Source organism: Acartia tonsa, chromosome 13 (genome assembly GCF_053477335.1).
Source record: "Acartia tonsa isolate MP-2025a chromosome 13, ASM5347733v1, whole genome shotgun sequence".
Taxonomy (NCBI): domain Eukaryota; kingdom Metazoa; phylum Arthropoda; class Copepoda; order Calanoida; family Acartiidae; genus Acartia; species Acartia tonsa.
In genome coordinates, this window is record NC_137272.1 from 29,458,042 (window position 1) to 29,476,128 (window position 18,087).

General features: G+C 30.3%; 1 protein-coding gene across 1 annotated transcript; it reads right to left on the minus strand.

Moving 5' to 3' along the window:
- Positions 1 to 12,382: 12,382 nt before the first annotated feature.
- LOC145335243 (uncharacterized) lies at positions 12,383 to 16,804 on the minus strand. The gene is made up of 5 exons (XM_080180978.1): positions 16,598 to 16,804; positions 14,440 to 14,566; positions 13,928 to 14,077; positions 13,698 to 13,808; positions 12,383 to 13,395 (listed from the first exon to the last, which is right to left on the minus strand). The coding sequence occupies exons 1-5, from the start codon at positions 16,802 to 16,804 to the stop codon at positions 13,352 to 13,354; spliced, it is 639 nt and encodes a 212-aa protein (XP_080037104.1). The 3' UTR covers positions 12,383 to 13,351.
- Between the last annotated feature and the right edge of the window lie 1,283 nt (positions 16,805 to 18,087).

Genomic DNA, 18,087 nt, shown 5'->3' on the forward strand with positions numbered 1-18,087 from the left:
AAGGGAAGGCCAATAATTTTAATCTATTAATGGAGTAATTTTTAAATCAATAAAAATTATACCTGCCTTTTTTCTATTTAACATTAATTTATTATCCCCCACATCCCTGCTAGTTTACTAACAAGTAGTAAATATTAGTATTTAAGATTAATTTATTCTCCATTATCTTATCCCTACACCCCTGCTAGTTTACTAACAAGTAGTAAATATTAGTGGTTAAGATCAATTTATTCTTCATTGTCTTATCCCCCGCATCCCTGTTAGTTTACTAACAAGTAGTAAATATTAGTGGTTAAGATTAATTTATTCTTTATTATCATATCCCTACATCCCTGTTAGTTTACTAACAATTAGTAAATATTAGTGGTTAAGACTAATTTATTCTCCATTGTCTTATCCCCCGCATCCCTGTTAGTTTACTAACAAGTAGTGAATATTAGTGGTTAAGAATAATTTATTCTGTATTATCTTATACCTACATCCCTGTTAGTTTACTAACAAGTAGTGAATATTAGTGGTTAAGAATAATTTATTCTCCATTGTCTTATTCCTACATTCCTGCTAGTTTACTAACAAGTAGTAAATATTAGTGGTTAAGATTAATTTATTCTCCATTGTCTTATCCCTACATCCCTGGTTAAGATCAATTTATTCTCCATTGTCTTATGCCTACATCCTGTCAGTTTAATAACAAGTAGTAAATATTAGTGGTTAAGATTAATTTCTACTCCATTGTCTTATCCCTTCATCCCTACTAGTTTACTAACAAGTAGTAAATATTAGTGGTTAAGATTAATTTTTTCTCCATTGTCTTATCCCTACATCCCTGTTAGGTTACTAACAAGTAGTAAATATTAGTGGTTAAGATTAATTTCTTCTCCATTGTCTTATCCCTACATCCCTGTTAGGTTACTACCTAACAAGTAATAAATATAAGTGGTTAAGATTAATTTATTCTCCATTGTCTTATCCCTACACCCCTGTTAGTTTACTAACAAGTAGTAAATATTAGTGGCTAAGAATAATTTATTCTCCATTGTCTTATTCCTACATCCCTGTTAGTTTACTAACAAGTAGTAAATATTAGTGGTTAAGATTAATTTCTTCTCCATTGTCTTATCCCTACATCTCTGTTAGGTTACTACCTAACAAGTAATAAATATTAGTGGTTAAGATTAATTTATTCTCCATTGTCTTATCCCTACACCCCTGTTAGTTTACTAACAAGTAGTAAATATTAGTGGCTAAGAATAATTTATTCTCCATTGTCTTATTCCTACATCCCTGTTAGTTTACTAACAAGTAGTAAATATTAGTGGTTAAGATTAATTTATTCTCCATTTACTTATCCCTACATCCCTGTTAGTTTACTAACAAGTAGTAAATATTGTTGGTTAAGATTAATTTATTCTGTATTATCTTATACCTACATCACTGTTAGTTTACTAACAAATAGTAAATATTGAAGGTTAAGATTAATTTATTCTCCATTATCTTATCCCTACATCCCTAATAGTTTACTAACAAGTAGTAAATTTTAGTGGTTAAGATTAATTTCTTCTCCATTGTCTTATCCCTACATCCTTACTAGTTTACTAACAAGTAGTAAATATTAGTGGTTAAGAATAATTTGTTCTCCATTGTCTTATTCCTACATCCCTGTTAGTTTACTAACAAGTAGTAAATATTAGTGGTTAGGATTAATCTATACTTCATTGTCTTATACCTACATCCCTGTCAGTTTACTAACAAGTAGTAAATATTAGTGGTTAAGAATAATTTATTTTCCATTGTCTTATTCCTACATCCCTGTTAGTTTACTAACAAGTAGTAAATATTAGTGGTTAAGATTAATCTATTCTCCATTGTCTTATCCCCACATCCCTGCTAGTTTACTAACAAGTAGTAAATATAAGTGGTTAAGATTAATTTATTCTTCATTGTCTTATCCCTACATCCATGCCAGTTTACTAACAAGTAGTAAATATTTGGGTTAAGAATAATTTATTCTCCATTATCTTATCCCTACACCCCTGCTAGTTTACTAACAAGTAGTAAATATTGATGGTTAAGATTAATTTATTCTCCATTATCATATCCCTACATTCCTGCTAGTTTACTAACAAGTTGTAAATATTTGTCCATTGTCTAATACCTTTATCCCTGTTAGTTTACTAACAAGTAGTAAAAATGTGGTCATTATGAAACTGCTTTAAATTCCTCAACTATCCCTAAAATATTCATTAAAAGCGGCTGCGCCCCTAGCTACTTGGGGCTTGGCTCCAATAGGGGAATTTGCATTAAAATAAATAGTACAAAAACGGAGGGGGGGGACTCGCAGGGTTATACCTTTTAGGGGCAATTTCTTTGATCTAGATATCCTCCTCAAAAATATACCTATACCCATAAAAAGCTTCAAAGAAAAGGAGACCCTAATCGCCCCAGTGCAGTGTTTAGGAAAATATATTAACAGAAACTTTTTAAAATCTTTTTTTAAAATTGTTTATCAGTTAGAAATATGTAAGTTAATATACATTTTTATGTATATTTAAATTTATGTTCTTTCAAAACAACATTAAACTTGTATATTATAGAAGCAGAAATTATGTATCCATATAGATGTGTTAAACATCTTGGAAATGATTTTAGGGAATCTTTATATTTCTATTAGACAGGTTTTAGGCTGTTTTTCGAGGGTGGATATAGCAGTTTTTTCCTGTAATGATTTGCCGATATACCCCTACCTCCCACTATATGGCCTAAAAACAGTTTTCAAGACCAACTTTTCAAAAAATTAAAAAATAACCAATCTTGCCGTTATGAGATCCTTATAGACACTAAATAAATACAAAAATGAAGCTATTTTAGTATTATTTACAAGACAAGAAATACGAAACCTTCCAGCAAGATTAGCGGTATAATTTAATTTGAATTTCTTATGACGGCTAAAATTGCTTAACCTACCGTCTATCTAAAACATACAGAGAAGCTTCGCTACAAATAAACTTTGTCTGTTTGTCCGGACGTATATCGTTAACGAGGTAAATGATGTTAAATTCTACTGTTTAGGTTTAGAGCATTGATTAATCATATTATAGATTTACAGTAAATTTAATGTTAGAATTGTATTATTGATTTAAAATTTACATACATTTCTGGAGCTCATTAAAATTTGTTCACAGATTTGCTTCATTTGAACAAAGGATATTTGAAAACTTTTTGGTTATGATTATAGAATTATACCTCATTGTTACAGGAATCCTCATGAAAGTCATAGAATAGATAAAAAAGATTCTAACATGCATAAATTAACGATGGCTGGTATTCAAAAAATTAATAATCAAACAAACAATGTTTAATCTATGAACAAAACCCCCAAAGATATTCCGTTGCCGATTTACATTTAAAGAACCAATCTTTAAACTATTAAATTTCTGTAAACAAACTAAAATAGATTTGTTTTTACTTATTTGAATAAGGACAATTATGTTTAAAAATATAGTGCAGAATCAACAAATATATTCAGAAAATAAAATTAAGAGTGAAGGACAAAGTCATGGAATAGCTATGCTATTTAAGTATTATTAAAACTCGAGAATATCTATAAAATGGCGTGATTTAAAACAGGCGACCACAAAAAAAGCTGGGGGTTTATTGGTGCAACACTTTTAAAACTTTTTATGGAACTACATGATCATGGAAAAAAACAAAGTAGCAGGTTTCGTTGTATTTTCACAGTAGCTTTTGATTATTTTAGGTTAAATAAATTTTTATGATTGCCTTGCAGGGTTAGAGCCCCCTGCGGGGGCTAGAATTAGGATAAAGCTACTGTGGAAAAAAGACAAAATCTGCAACTTCATTTTCTTTCCATGATTGGAAACTACATACCACAGTGTTAGACTGGCTTTACTGGTAGAGAATACCATTTTCAGAAATAAAAAGTAAAACATAAAAATTGTGACATTAAAAACCAGCATCCAAAAAACTGGGGGTCCATTGGTGGAACCATTTAGTAAAGTGTTAACAGATATTTGGAAAAATTGTTATCTAGAAGAGAAAAGATAAGATGCGGAGACCTCCCACTTTTATAGGTGCTATAGCAAAACCATTTGTTTTTTAGTAGCACAGTTAATTTATGATAAGTTTAATGTTTTTGTGTATGTACATAAGTATTTTTGAATATGTATAATCTACACAATAAAATCTCTTTGACTAGATATTAGATTTAGTTTAGCAATTACTTAGTCTAGACTTAGCAACCTTTACTCAGTCTAGAATTTACAGCATCTATGCAGTCTAGACTTAACAGTTAAAAATTATCTAGACTTAACAGTTTCTACCCAATCTAGACTCAACAGTTTCTACCCAATCTAAACCCAACAGTTTCTACCCAATCTAGACTCAACAGTTTCAACCCAGTCTAGACTCAAAAATCAGTCCCACACAATAAAAACTACCAAAGGAAATAAAATTAATAAGATTAATGCTTTAAAATTGAGATGTTTGTGTGTCCAATATGGCTATGTCAAAAAGATAGGTTTTCACAACAATAAAAATATTGTCCCATAGCTTTCTGCTACTCTGTGTTTTGATAATGAAAAGTAGATTCTTAAGCTGATATGCATAAACACCCTTTAATATCCACTAAAAAGCTACTAACATTAAAACTTATCGCTTTTCTTGTTGTCTTTTCTTCAAAAATTTGGTGAAAGTCTCACAAACTTACTTCAACAAGCAGAAAAATGTTTATTGTTTTTCTTAATTTATACTGTCCTAAAATCTCTTTAATGAAAGGACAAAATGAGTTAAAATAACCAATTTTAAAATGTGATTTGCGACTAGTTTAGGAATTTGATATTAATTATCAAATTCTAACAAGTTCTTAATACAAAGTTATTCATATATTATGAACAAATGTATAGATATATATTATTGATTTCTTTTTCAAAAGAAAAATCAATTTGTATACCTAAATTTTTTTTCCTATTCCAATTTTCTAGTAGTAAAATCTTCGAAATGGCATTAAGTACCTGTTAAATTTGTATTATCAATTAAACATATTTACATTTATTAATTTTTTATAGATTTAGAAAACAAACAAAATTTAGAAATAGGGCTGTGCTCATATCCTTATATTATACAGTTTAAATTTTTTTTATTAGAAAAATATTTTTACTCATGGATACAACTCTTTATACTTCTTATGAATTTTATATATTGGCCTATAGCCAAAAGCATTATTCACAATAATTATGTAATTTTAATAGGAAAAAATTAAAGTTTCACTTTACCCTCCAAAAATAGTACAAATCAAGTTTTCAGTAAGATGATTCAATCTGAATCTATGTACTTTTTGGTTAAAACTTTTTTACCCTTAACACATATGCAGAAAATGCAGAAAATTTTCTATGAATTGAAAAAAATTTAAACTCCATGCCTACTTGTAAACAGTTTGTCTTTTTATATAATACAATTTTTGAGATACACTACATTTTTAATAATGCTAATATTGAGTCTGCCATTTATTTGTGTGCACTTTTTGAATATTGCAACTTTTAAGTCTGACAATTAAATCTTTTTCGCGCCATACCTAGTTTTCAGTGAAGCCTAGCCTAGGCCGTGCAAATGTTTATTTTATATCCCACCAAATAAACCTTAGCGGCTATTAAAACGTTGTAAATTTTTACATTTTTGCAACAAATATTTGGCGAGTAGTAAACAATTTCTATCTTTCTATCTGCTATACTTAAAGTTAGAAAGAATTATCCTATAGGATTGAAATATTTCTTGTTAAAGTATCCAACGTTAATTCAAACAGAGAATGAAAAAGGTTTGATAGAATCGCCCTACATAAATGAAACCTTGTTGATTAATTGTAATTGAACTGTCCTATTAAATTGAAACCTTAAAGAAAAAATCACCTTCATCTTATTAAATATATTTGCATTTAGAAAGTGAAAACAATGCCTGTTTGTCAATCTGTCTTACTGTTCGATTCAGGCAAAAGCTACCATTGGACCGATTGGGTTCTTCCTTGCTGTTCTTATTATTGTTTAACCCCATCTACCCCCTTCTGAGAATAGCAAAGCTAATAGTAATATAAAATTGAATTTGAAAGAACGTGACTTTTGTGATTTAAAAAAAAATAGCTAGTCGATGCTTTTAGTAAGTAGTAGATGTAAAATGATCCATAGAATTTAGATATGCAATCTTTTTTTTTGTAGACCTCTCATTTTTGAAGTTATTTATTTTTTTAATTAAGTTGATTTTAAGGTACTAAAATGCAACAAAATAGAAGAAAATTGTCGTTATGAACAAAAATAGTAAGATCTGTAATTTAACACCATCAATTTTGTATTTTGTTGAACCCCGTTGAATCAAAACTTTGAGCTTTGGGAGCTCGTCACGAATGGGTTAAAAAGAAATTGCAAAAGTTAGGACACATTCTTTCCGGAACAAATCAAACCTGAAAAATTGTAAATTTTGTGTAACTATACTTCGCAGTGTCTATTTTAAGGTAGTAAAAATGAATAGATAGATAGATACAAGGAGGGGGATAGAACAATAGACGATAGGATAATCTTCCCCTTGCTATCTTATAAAATAATTATACTGTTAATATTGAGGGAAAGAAAGAGCTGTAAATTGATTTATCTATTATTGTCCTCTCCCCTCCCTGATATATTTGACGGTAGTAAACATAGAATGCGAAATTTTTTGCATTAACCTGGCAAAATTTAGACAACCTACCGCAGTTCTAATTATCTATTTATCTATTTTATTTCTATCCAGCTGTTTATCTATCTAATTATTTATCATTCTGTTTACCAACCTATCTATCTGTTTGTCTTCCTATCTAATTATCTATCTATTTGTTTACATATATCTATCTATCTATCTATCTATCCATCCATCTATCTATCTGTCTTACTTTTTATCTGTGTGTCTGTCTATCTATCAACCCATCTATCTATCAATCTTTAAATCTACAAAATTTATCCACTTCTTTGTCTTTTTCTAATTATCTAATTCTATTTAACAAATTATCAATCTAAATGTGTGCTTATCTATCTATCGAACTATCTATTACATAACTATCACAATCTATCTATCTGTTTATACATCAATCCAAGTAAATAATCTATAAGTATCACAGTTTCTGTTTTTGCTAACACGGAACCTAGTAATAGTGTCTAACTTTTCATCTTTGTGACGTAACAAAAATCGAAGGATGAGAGGGTAGGTGGGAAAGGAAACCCCTAAAAAAGAGATGGATTTTTGTTACGTCACAAAGATAAAAAGTTAGACACTATTACTAGGTTCGCTAACACGTTATTAAGAGAAAATACATTTTAAAAACCAAACAAAATATACTAGAAAATAAGCAAAATCTTAAAAATAAATAAGAAAAGTTGTTGGTTTCCTTTAAAGAGCCTAGTCGAGCAGTTAATTGGTTCTAAATATTAAACCTATTATTATTCTTTCATAGACATTCAGATGGACGCACGTTATAGAGTAGAATCGTAACTAGAAATGTAATAATTTGCATTTTGAATATGTATGTGTGTGTGTGTGTGTGTGTGTGTGTGTGTGTTTGTGATGCTTATCAGTCTGTCCGTCTGTCTGTCTGTCGGTCAGAAACGAATATCTGATGTGTGTGGGAACGGTAGAGAGAATTCTTTGAACGCAACCATCCGACAACTCATCGTGATAAACTAACATATTATGCACAGGGATCTCCAGGGATAAGACAATGGAAGATAAATTGATGTACACTCCTCATTTTGTTAAACAAATTGCCCCTTTTGCAGATTGATAAAATACTGGTGCAAAAGTTTGACCATTTCTAGTTTCAAGTTTGTACCACTTAATTAAGTTTTAAGTACCCAAAGTTTTTAATCAAACAAATTATAAAATTGAAGAACAATTTATGTACATTCCCAATTTTTAAAACTAAATCGCCCTTTTTATTGGTAGATAAGTTTGGACACTATAGCTTGTACCACACAAACAAGATTTAATTAAAGTACCCAATAAAATAAGACCACCAATGTTTTTGAAGCATTTGTTTGTTAATAGACTTTACATAAAAATAACTTACACCCAATAAATATTTTTACTATCTATCTGTCATAGAAAGAGGGATAGGTTATTGTAGTAAAGATATCTATAATACAAAGTAGTACGATGTCTGTCTGTCTCTCTGAAGCTTAAGATCTCAGTAACCACTGAACCGATTGGATTCTACTCTTCAGTGTATATACCTATTGGTCCTGTGGTGGTTTTAAGCGCTCTTTTCTCGGGGGGTGGGACACCTCTATGTGTTTTTTTTTGTGAGGATGAGTGTTAAAGTTAAACACAATAGAATAGCTTGAAACCTGCAAAGTTTGTATATAAGGCATGAACTTATTTGTATAAAGCTTTTTATCTTAATAAACTTACGTTTTTTTAATATTATTTGCCTATCTCTATATTGCTGCTAAAAGTAGGCCTTTTAAATTTATTTTACAATTATCCTAAGGCCTATTCCTGTTCCTATGCCTAAAAAGTAAAAAGTAATTACCCCCCCCTGAAATCTGTCGGGGGGGGGGGTAATTTAATAATGTAAAAAATTACCTACCTATGAAATATTTATTAGTATCTCATTCCTATACATGAAAACACAATAATCAACTCACAAGACTTGCTAACTTGATTCTCCTTTAAAGTGTAGCTTCAAATAGGTCCTGGCAAGGTTTTTAACTAGTTTTGGGGAGGGTACCACCACCTAGGCAGCATGCCAAGATAAATTGTCCCTAGAAAAAAAGATTTGATATTTTGATTATCACTGAAATGTTTGATTGATTTATTTTATGGAAGCTAGACAATTAATTTTGATTTAAACATTTTTTTTAATTTTGGGCGGTTGTAAAAACCTTGAAAGTGGATTATTAGGGATTATTAATTTTTTTTTTAATTTTCGGGGGGGGGGGGGTAAATACCATAGGCACCCCCAAGGTAGGGGTAATTTTTATATGGGGGGGGGGTAAAAAATCGTTTGGAGGGGGGGGGGGTGGTAATCACCACTTTACATATTTGAAATATATAAAAATAAAACATTTAAAGTGCCACTAGAGGCCTTTAGGGGCGTAGCCGCTAGTATAATATATTTTTAATAATATAGGATATAAATATTTAGCTAATCCCTAAATATTAATATACATATTTAACAACATAATTAGTATTATCGGTGGTTTCTCTCAAAGTGCTTAGTTGATTACTGACACCCCCTGCCATATTTTAAATAATGTAAAAGTCAGTGGGGGGGGGGGGTATTTTTGTGTGTTTATATCAGTTTAGGTTAGGTTATATTGGGTATAAAGTTAGACCACAGGTAAAGGACCACAGTGACATGCCCCGTAGGGTTAGAGCCCCATGAAGTGGCGAAGCATAAGAAAAATATTATCACCCCTCCTCACTATAACTTTCAATTGATTTTAATGTAAGGTAGTAGGGGGGTTTCTGTGCTCACTAAGCACTTTAAGGGAAAGTACCATATTATTATATATTTTATGAATAACTAGTGGCTTCGCCCATAGCCTCTAGGGGCTTTGGCACAAGAGGTAATTTTAAAAAAAATTGTACCGACTTAAATTTCTTCATACCCCCCCCCAAAAAAAAAAAAATTGAGGTGGATTTTTTTTTATTTTTGCGGGGGTTGGGGGTGTCCCACGCCCCAAGAAAATAGACTAAAACCCCCAGAGGACCAGTAGGTATATTCCCTGACGAGTAGAATCCGATCGGTTCAGTGGTTACAGAGATCTTAAGGGCCAGACGGACGGACAGACATCATTCTACTTTGTATTATAGATAATTTTTAAATTCTAAAAACTTCGCCCCTAGCCTCTAGGGGATTTTCAAATCTAAATTGTTTTTAAAAAGATAAAAATGAAAAGAATTACCTAATCGGACCAGAAATTATTTATATTGATTTAAACAAAAACCCTACTATAAAAGTGGCTATGACTTACATAATAACGACAACTTTATTTCATAACCTTTACTGACATTCTTAAAATGTCGACGGTATGTCATTAGATGAGAGTGGTAATGGCTGACAAAGTATCGACATATGGGAGATACAAAAGTCCATCTCTCTTTTAGGGGTTTCTTTTGCCATTACTCCTCTCATCCTTCCTTTTTAGAAGTATTTTTATGACGTCACACATGACACTTTCTGTATCTCCGACATATGTTATTACCTTAGGAATTGTAAGTTCACTAAAGACAGACAAATCAACATGTATTACATGTAAGCCTATAAAAACAAGGATGACAACATCCATAAAAGCAAAGCCCTGAAACGGTAGGACAAACGACACTTGAGTAGAGTGTCAGAACTGAATAATCAGAATATAAATGTATTAAAGTCGAACGAAACAAAATTGTAAGTAGATTTATTGAAAAACTGCTTAAATACGGGATATTATTTCAGGACATACTTACATTTTTAGGACTTGATTATAGAGATGCTTCACTTATAACAATGTACTTTGTTGTCCTAGGAATCAGTGTTCCAAAAATCAGACCAATCGGATAATTTTATCACATAAAAATTAGTTGTTAAAAAAGTTAAAAAGTAACATGTTTAAAATAGACATACGGACTGTCTAGAAACGATTATAGAGTTGCTTCGCTTTCTAACTCGTACCCAACTCCTATAGGAATAATCATGCATAGTTTGAAATCGATAGGACAATTCTAACATGCCTAAAATAACGTAAAAAGCTATCCGTTACAGACGGACGGACGAACGGACGTACGGACCGACCTTAATTATAGAAAAGCTTCGCTTTTAAAAACTTCGCTACTAACATAGGTAATTTGTTTGATGTTACAGTTAGTTATCTGGCATTGTACTTTTTAAACAAGGATAATAACATTTTTAATTGCGGAAGACTTCAATTCAGAATTTCAAACATACTTAATTTACTTATATTAAATATTATATAGTATCAGTTTTATAAAAGTAAAAGGATGTTTTGTCGTGTCTGTCTGTCTGTATGAACTTTGGGGAAGAGTACCACCACCCTCCCAAGAAAATCGTCCCTAGAAAAAAATTAATTTAAAATTATTTAAAATATAAAATAAAACACATTTTTTTTACTTTTTCTATTTAAAACTAAAATTGAAAGTCGGAAAAAGTCGTCTACCTCTCCCAGCCTCCTAGAGGCCTCTAGGGACGTAGCCGCTAGTTTTTAAAGTATTATGAAAGCTGTTAGTACTATTTGTAACGTCTTTTGTTATGCCACGGTTCAGACAAGGACGTATAACCTCTCCGACAATCTTAAGTAGAACGAAACCAAAACATTGCAAGGTGGGACTTATAAAGTAGCTACACCACCAAAAATTCCTTCATTAAAATATTCGACCATAAAATATGTTTAGAATTTAGTGCAAATCATAAATTCCTTCCAAAATCCTTTTTAACAAAGTAACAGGATGTTTGTCTGTTTGTAGCTTGAGATCTCGCTAACTGCTGGACGAACATGATTCTCTTTTACAGTGAAGCTTTTTATTGTTTCAGGAAAAGTTTATAAATATTTTAGAGTAAGGTAACCTCCAAAAAGAAACCACCTATAGAAAAAAAAAAATTTTTACTTTAAAATAAAACTAATGTTGAAATTCAAGAATCCCGCTCCTCATCCTCCCTGAAATGACCCTAGAGGCCTCTTGGTGGCACATTCCATAGTGATGAATAAAGTAGTTGTGTTTTACAACAATCGGACATGGTATGTTAAAATATTGGGATCAAGGAAAGAAAAAAAAGTAGCGTCATGTTGTCACGGTAGCTTGTGGGTTAGGTTAGGTTAGGTCAATGTTAATGATTACATCACAGGGGCTAACAATAGAAGAAAAGCTACTGCGAAAATACGACGAAACACTCTACTTCGTTTTCTTTTCATGATCAAAATATTGTTATAACTTGCATCAAGTAACATTGACTTAAAAATGCTTAATTATCTTCCAGCTAATTCGGCCGTGATTGGCTGCCGCTAAGGATGGATTATTTTTCCCAGGGATCTAAAGGGGTAAGGAAATGGTCGATGATAAATTTATGTACACAAAATCACCCCTTCTGTGCATTAATATTAGTGGTTGAAACTATTGAATACTCAAAGTAAATAATCAACCACTCAAAATTAAGTCCCAAAAGTTGTAAAGACAACGAATAAGAAAAAGTTATTATAAAACTTTGGGGACTAGTATAATAAACAGAATATTGTCCCCTCTCTCTCTCTCTCTCTCTCTCTCCCTCTCTCTCTCACTCTCTATCTCTCTCGCACGCACATTAAACCTAATTAAAGAGTAGCTGTACCACTAAATTAATATGAAAAACGTTTGTCTAATGAAATTTATTTAACTTTTTATAATTTAATATTTTATTAATACAACATAAACAAAAACAACAGATAATATTTTGAAAGCATACATTTATGTACAATTTAACAAATATTTTTAAATTAATTTATTTGTGGAAAAGTTTGGGCACTGGTATTATTGCCATTATAAATGACAAAAAAAAATTAAATATATTGTAAATGGATTAAAAATGCAAGATTTTTGAAAAAGAATTATTGAAAATTTAGATTTGGTTATTTTTTCTCTAATTCTATATACTATTTAGGAACAAAATTGGATATAAAATACGTGGATATTATAGGAATTTTGTTGTCAATTTAGGTTGCTAAGATAGTCCTCAGATATTGATCAATACGTCACTCCAAGTGCCAGGGGAGGGGATGGGGTAAAGTCATAAAGTAAGTGGTAAGTTCTATTAGCCACCTGGGAGAAACATTTTATCAGGGTATGCAAAAATCTTTCACAATATCCACGTATTATATATCCATTGGAACAAATGACTTCGCCCCTGGCCTTTAGGGACTTAGCTCTAATAGTAAGGGAAGGAGGACCTTATGTGTAAAAATGTATTATAATTCACTGGGGTAACATAACATTTTTTTTGTAGTTTTTGAAAGCTTTACAACAGTTAATATTGATTTTTTTTAAATTTCAACTTTGACTTGATTTTTTATCACCGTGTGCTGTTTTTCTATCAACATACAACTAAAGTCTTGGTCATAATGTTGACATAAATATTAGTCAGTTATGACCACTTTCCTAAAATGACATATTATCAACTTTAAGAGTATAAGCTAACACAAAATTGAAAGTTTAACAGTCACTAATATGTAAATTGTTTGAATTTCAGCCCCCAAAGCATTTCTATAAAACTTTGGTTCCCTCACTCTGTCTGTATTCATGTATGTATGGTAATCAGGAAATTAAAAGGAAAGTCCACTGTATCAAGTTAAAACCAGGATAACTCTTTGTTTCCTGAATTTCCAGAACCATCTGAAAGAATTGAATTAGATTAGGATTTAATATAATAGAATATTTATGTCCACAAGGGGTGCAACTATGGCAATAATATTAATTAAAAATTTTGTGGGTATTAAAATCAACAATTAACTATAAAATTGTATAAAAGAAGTCTTTTCTAAAACCATTCAATTTGATTTTTATATTTTTTGAATTATTAAAAGTACAAGATAGGGTTTGTCATTTAATGTATCTTATTTTGAATAATAACATATTCACTGACATACCCTTATCTTAGAGGAGATAAACTAAGAGGCGTATTTTTTAATAGTCACCTGAATAAGAAGAATAAGAGGCGTAATTGGAGTCTATCCAGTCTCTCCGAGAATGATGGAGAAGTAGGGAAGAATAGGATCTTGAATACATTCCATGCGCAGAGGAATAACCTAAAAATTATTATGTGTATAATTCACAAAACATAATTGTAATGAAAAATATATACAGAGAAAAAATAGTCAACCTTGTCAAGTAGGACAAAATCTATTGAGTAAAAATTTCTCCTCACCTGACATACTAGCCATATAAGATTGCCAAGGATCAGTATACTCCTGGTAAAGGTCTGGTGTGGGGGTGAAAGCATGGTGGGGGCTACCACCCAACCAACTGCTGTCCCAGAAGGAGGCAGGCAAACCTCGGGCTGACAAAGGAACAACATCTAAAAAAAAGAAAATTACATTGTTGAAATCTAAAGGAAAAGTGTTTTTTGACTACAGATGTATTTCCAGACCTCATCATACTAAAGACATACAATCAAACAATCAAATGGTCTGCAAATCTGTATATAAGTATTAGCAGTAACTAATAATAGTTATTTATCGCATCATTTTATAAACAGCTTTCCATGGGACTATAAAAAATTAGTTTTAATCTTTTGATTGCACATTATATATTTGTAGAAAACTGGATATAATACAATGCTATACATAATTTTTTGGTGTGGCTGAGAACCAGTTCTAATTTACCAGATATTGAACGGTTTTGAAGCAATACTGATAAATATTTTAATTTCATCCTCACCTTTACTTGATTCTTGGCTAAGGGCTTTGGAGAAGTGATCATTGACAGCATCCATAATATCACCAGCAAAATAGGTAAATATGACACAATCTGAGGATATATACTCTGCTCTACTCTCATCCTTATCCTAAACAATAATTCATTGATAGATAGCAAAAGAATCAGTAGATATTAAAAGAATTAGTAGATAGCAAAGTATGTTAATAAAAATAGAGAAGGAGATTAATTGATGCAAATAATATGTATTACAATAATACATGAAGTAATATATTAATCAATAAACCAAATAATAAATCGTTCAATACATCAATCAATACATCAACAAATACATCAACCAATAAATCTATCAATAGATCTAAGAGGTTAACTCACAGACAAAAAATGAACTTTACATATTTATTCATACATTACAAATTGTTTCGAGCATGATTGATCTCATCAGAAGTCAATGTAAGACTCGATAATTTAATCTTATTAATAAATCTATCGTTATATTAATCGATACATTAATTGAAACATCAATCGATACATTAAAAGATACATAAATCGATATACTAATGTATATTTATATATATAGGTATAAGAATTGATGGAAATATCGAAAGAGAGATTTTATTTTGTTTAAATATTCTACTGATTCCTAACAAAAGGAGGGAAAGAATCAAAGGCTTTTGTGATGTCAGAGAAAGTTTAATATTAAAAAAATATGTTTTTAATATTATGAATTTTGTAGAATAGAATATTTTCAATAACTTTTAAGCTATGAATATCTTTTATATAGACTACTAGAGTTAGCTCGATATAACTATCTCCCTATTGGCTAGTTTTCTATATGCATATATATTTCTCAATAAATCTATTTTCCTCACCCGGCATTACTATTTAAACGGAAGTAAATATTTAATAATTTAAATGATCTTAAATAGATTTTTTAAATTATATTTTTTTCTTTACATTACCATCACCAAAGGGTTTATTATATGATTACAATTTTAGTTCAATATTTGAACACACAAAGTGTCGCCACAATCGAATTCTTTTAAAACAGAGTTTTCTTTAATTTATTATATTATAAATTTAGATTTTCTTTTTTATGATTAGAAATTAAATACTTCATTATAATGTAAATAGCAACATGAAATGAAAAAAATGAATTTATTTTTAATAAAGTAAAATAATGGGTCTAATCGTTCTGGGCAATGAGAGTTTATTATGGATTATTGGAGCACTATGAGTTTTCAACGAACATTCCTTGGAAAACTTGAGCTCATTTATAGACATTTATTTCCTATATAGATCTGACATGGATCTTGAAGCAATTAAGCAGGCCGTTTTGTACATGTTAAAAATTGGAAGATTTCATTAAATAAAAGTTATCGCAAATATACTTAGTAAATAATGGAAAGTTTTTTAATATAATATAAAGTGATAAAAATTGTCTTTTGTTGATTTTTACTAAAAGAAAAGAACTTTGAAGAAATAGGAAAACTTTGCAATTATAGTTAAAATAGTAGCACGTGAATAGTTCTTTTTATTTAAGTTTTTGTTTTGTCTATACAATCTTGATATAAAAAAGATTCCATAAGGTAGAAATTTGATAAAAGATTTTTCTACACTTTTCGGAATAATTTTTACCCACCTACTCTATAACTCATTTTCTCTGTCCATATTTCCATATGTCCATATAGAAAAAGCAAAAAAATAAGATTTCTCAGCTGCTATCATTACTAGATGTTTGAAAATATAATCTCAAAACATATCAAAGTCAGAATTCTATAATTTTTGTCAAGAATCCCATGATACTTTTCACTATAATTCATTTTAGTATTTTAAAACTCTGCTACTTTGTTTATTTCACCCTTGTTTTACTCATAATAAAATAGTACAAAATTTGAATTGTTTAGAGGGTCATTCAATAAAATATTTTCTAAAGCGTAGTTAATTGTTTTTAATTAAATGATGGAAAATTAAATTTTGTTGAAAATCCCCCAAATTAATTGACGTAGTGGAAACTACCTTTTATATTCATTTAATTTAATTTACTAAAATTAGGAAATTTTTCGGGAAAAAGACAATTATGATAAATTAAAACGTTGAAATAAAAAGTTCTAATTGACACCTTTACTTTTTTTGTCCTTTATCTGATTATCTATCTTACCTTTTCTCCCTTTACTTCTAGACTAGAAAGGTTTGTCTGTTTGTCTGTCATGCTCCCATGATGTTTATCAGCATGACTGCTATGATGTTTGTCTGAATGGTGACCGCTATGATGTTTGTCTGGGTGACCGCTGGCGACATGATGTTTAGCTACCTCTGGGTCAGTCTGATAACAGAGTTGACAATTTTTGTATGAAGCAATATTCATTTTTTAATATGTGGTACAATTATGCTGAAAATCTCTGCTGAAAGCGTGTTTGGTATAAATAAATTAAAAAAGAACATATCCTAAAGTAATCTGGCCAAAAGTCCGTAGATGAGTTACTAAAACTTATAAAGAAAAATTTTACAAAATATTGTTGACAACCCTTTCCTGATAATCAGCTGTTTCTGAAAGTCTGGAATAGTCTGTGCCCTGTATGACCTAAGTAGTAAAATATAAACACAAAATTAATCTTCCACCCATCTATTTATCTATCTATTTATCTACCTATCTATCTATGTATCTGTCTTTCTATCTGTCTGTATGTCTGTCTATTTGTCTGTATGTCTTTCTATCTAATTATCTAGTATCTATCTATCTATCTATCTACCTACCTATCTATCTATCTATCTATCTATCTATCTATCTATCTATCTATCTATCTTTCTATCTATCTTTCTATCTATCTATCTATCTATTTATCTACCTGGTACATGTTACTAGGAGTATGCCTAGTTGCCGCACTGGTATAATCATATTCAGTTTCTGTGTGTAGATGCTCCTTGCTGGAGTGGCCACCACGTACCCGCTGTAACCGTACATCCTAAAATAAAAACATTTACTATTTCCAGGGTTCTTAAGGGATAAGACAACGGATGATAAATAGATATATACACAATTATAGTTAAAAATTAAGGAGGGGACATTGAGCTGTTTATAACACACGTCCCCAAAGTTGTTTCCTTATTCGATGGCTCAACAAATTTAGGGACCAAAGTGAATTTTGATTGGTTGGATCATTAAGTTGAGTGTTCAAACGATTTAACGACTAATTGTAATTGACAGATGGGGTAATTTTGTGTATCATCATTGTGGATGTACATCATTATATCGACCATTGTCTTATCCCTTTAGATCCCTGACAGTTACCACTTAATCTATTTAGAATAGAGTTATAGGCATGAAAAATTTGAAAAAGCAATCATAAATTAACTTAAACCTCCAAGGTTTAATAGCAGAATGTATTTATGATCTTAGGATTAGTATAATTTACAGTCCAATGTCCCATCCCTTCCTGATATTTGAAAATCTATAAAAAAAAAACGTAAAAATTAAGTAATATAGTTGATGTCAGTACATAGAATATTTAAATTAATTTAAAGCTTTTAAAATAAAGCCTTTGAATATAATTGAGTATACATTTTACCATATTTAATTTACCAATGGTAGGTCAATATGACGTCATTTTTTATAGGCTTTAAAAAGCTTCATATAATCTCTAATAAGAA

What these genes read in the sequence shown, in the direction of transcription:
- LOC145335243 (XM_080180978.1), bottom strand. Translation starts at nt 16,804, where the DNA reads ATGAATATTGCTTCATACAAAAATTGTCAACTCTGTTATCAGACTGAC. An exon ending in TAGCCAAGAATCAAGTAAAG is followed by an intron (nt 14,078 to 14,439) that starts GTGAGGATGAAA and finishes TCTTTTTTTTAG; the next exon opens with ATGTTGTTCCTTTGTCAGCC. An exon ending in CTCTTATTCTTCTTATTCAG is followed by an intron (nt 13,396 to 13,697) that starts GTGACTATTAAA and finishes CAATTCTTTCAG; the next exon opens with ATGGTTCTGGAAATTCAGGA.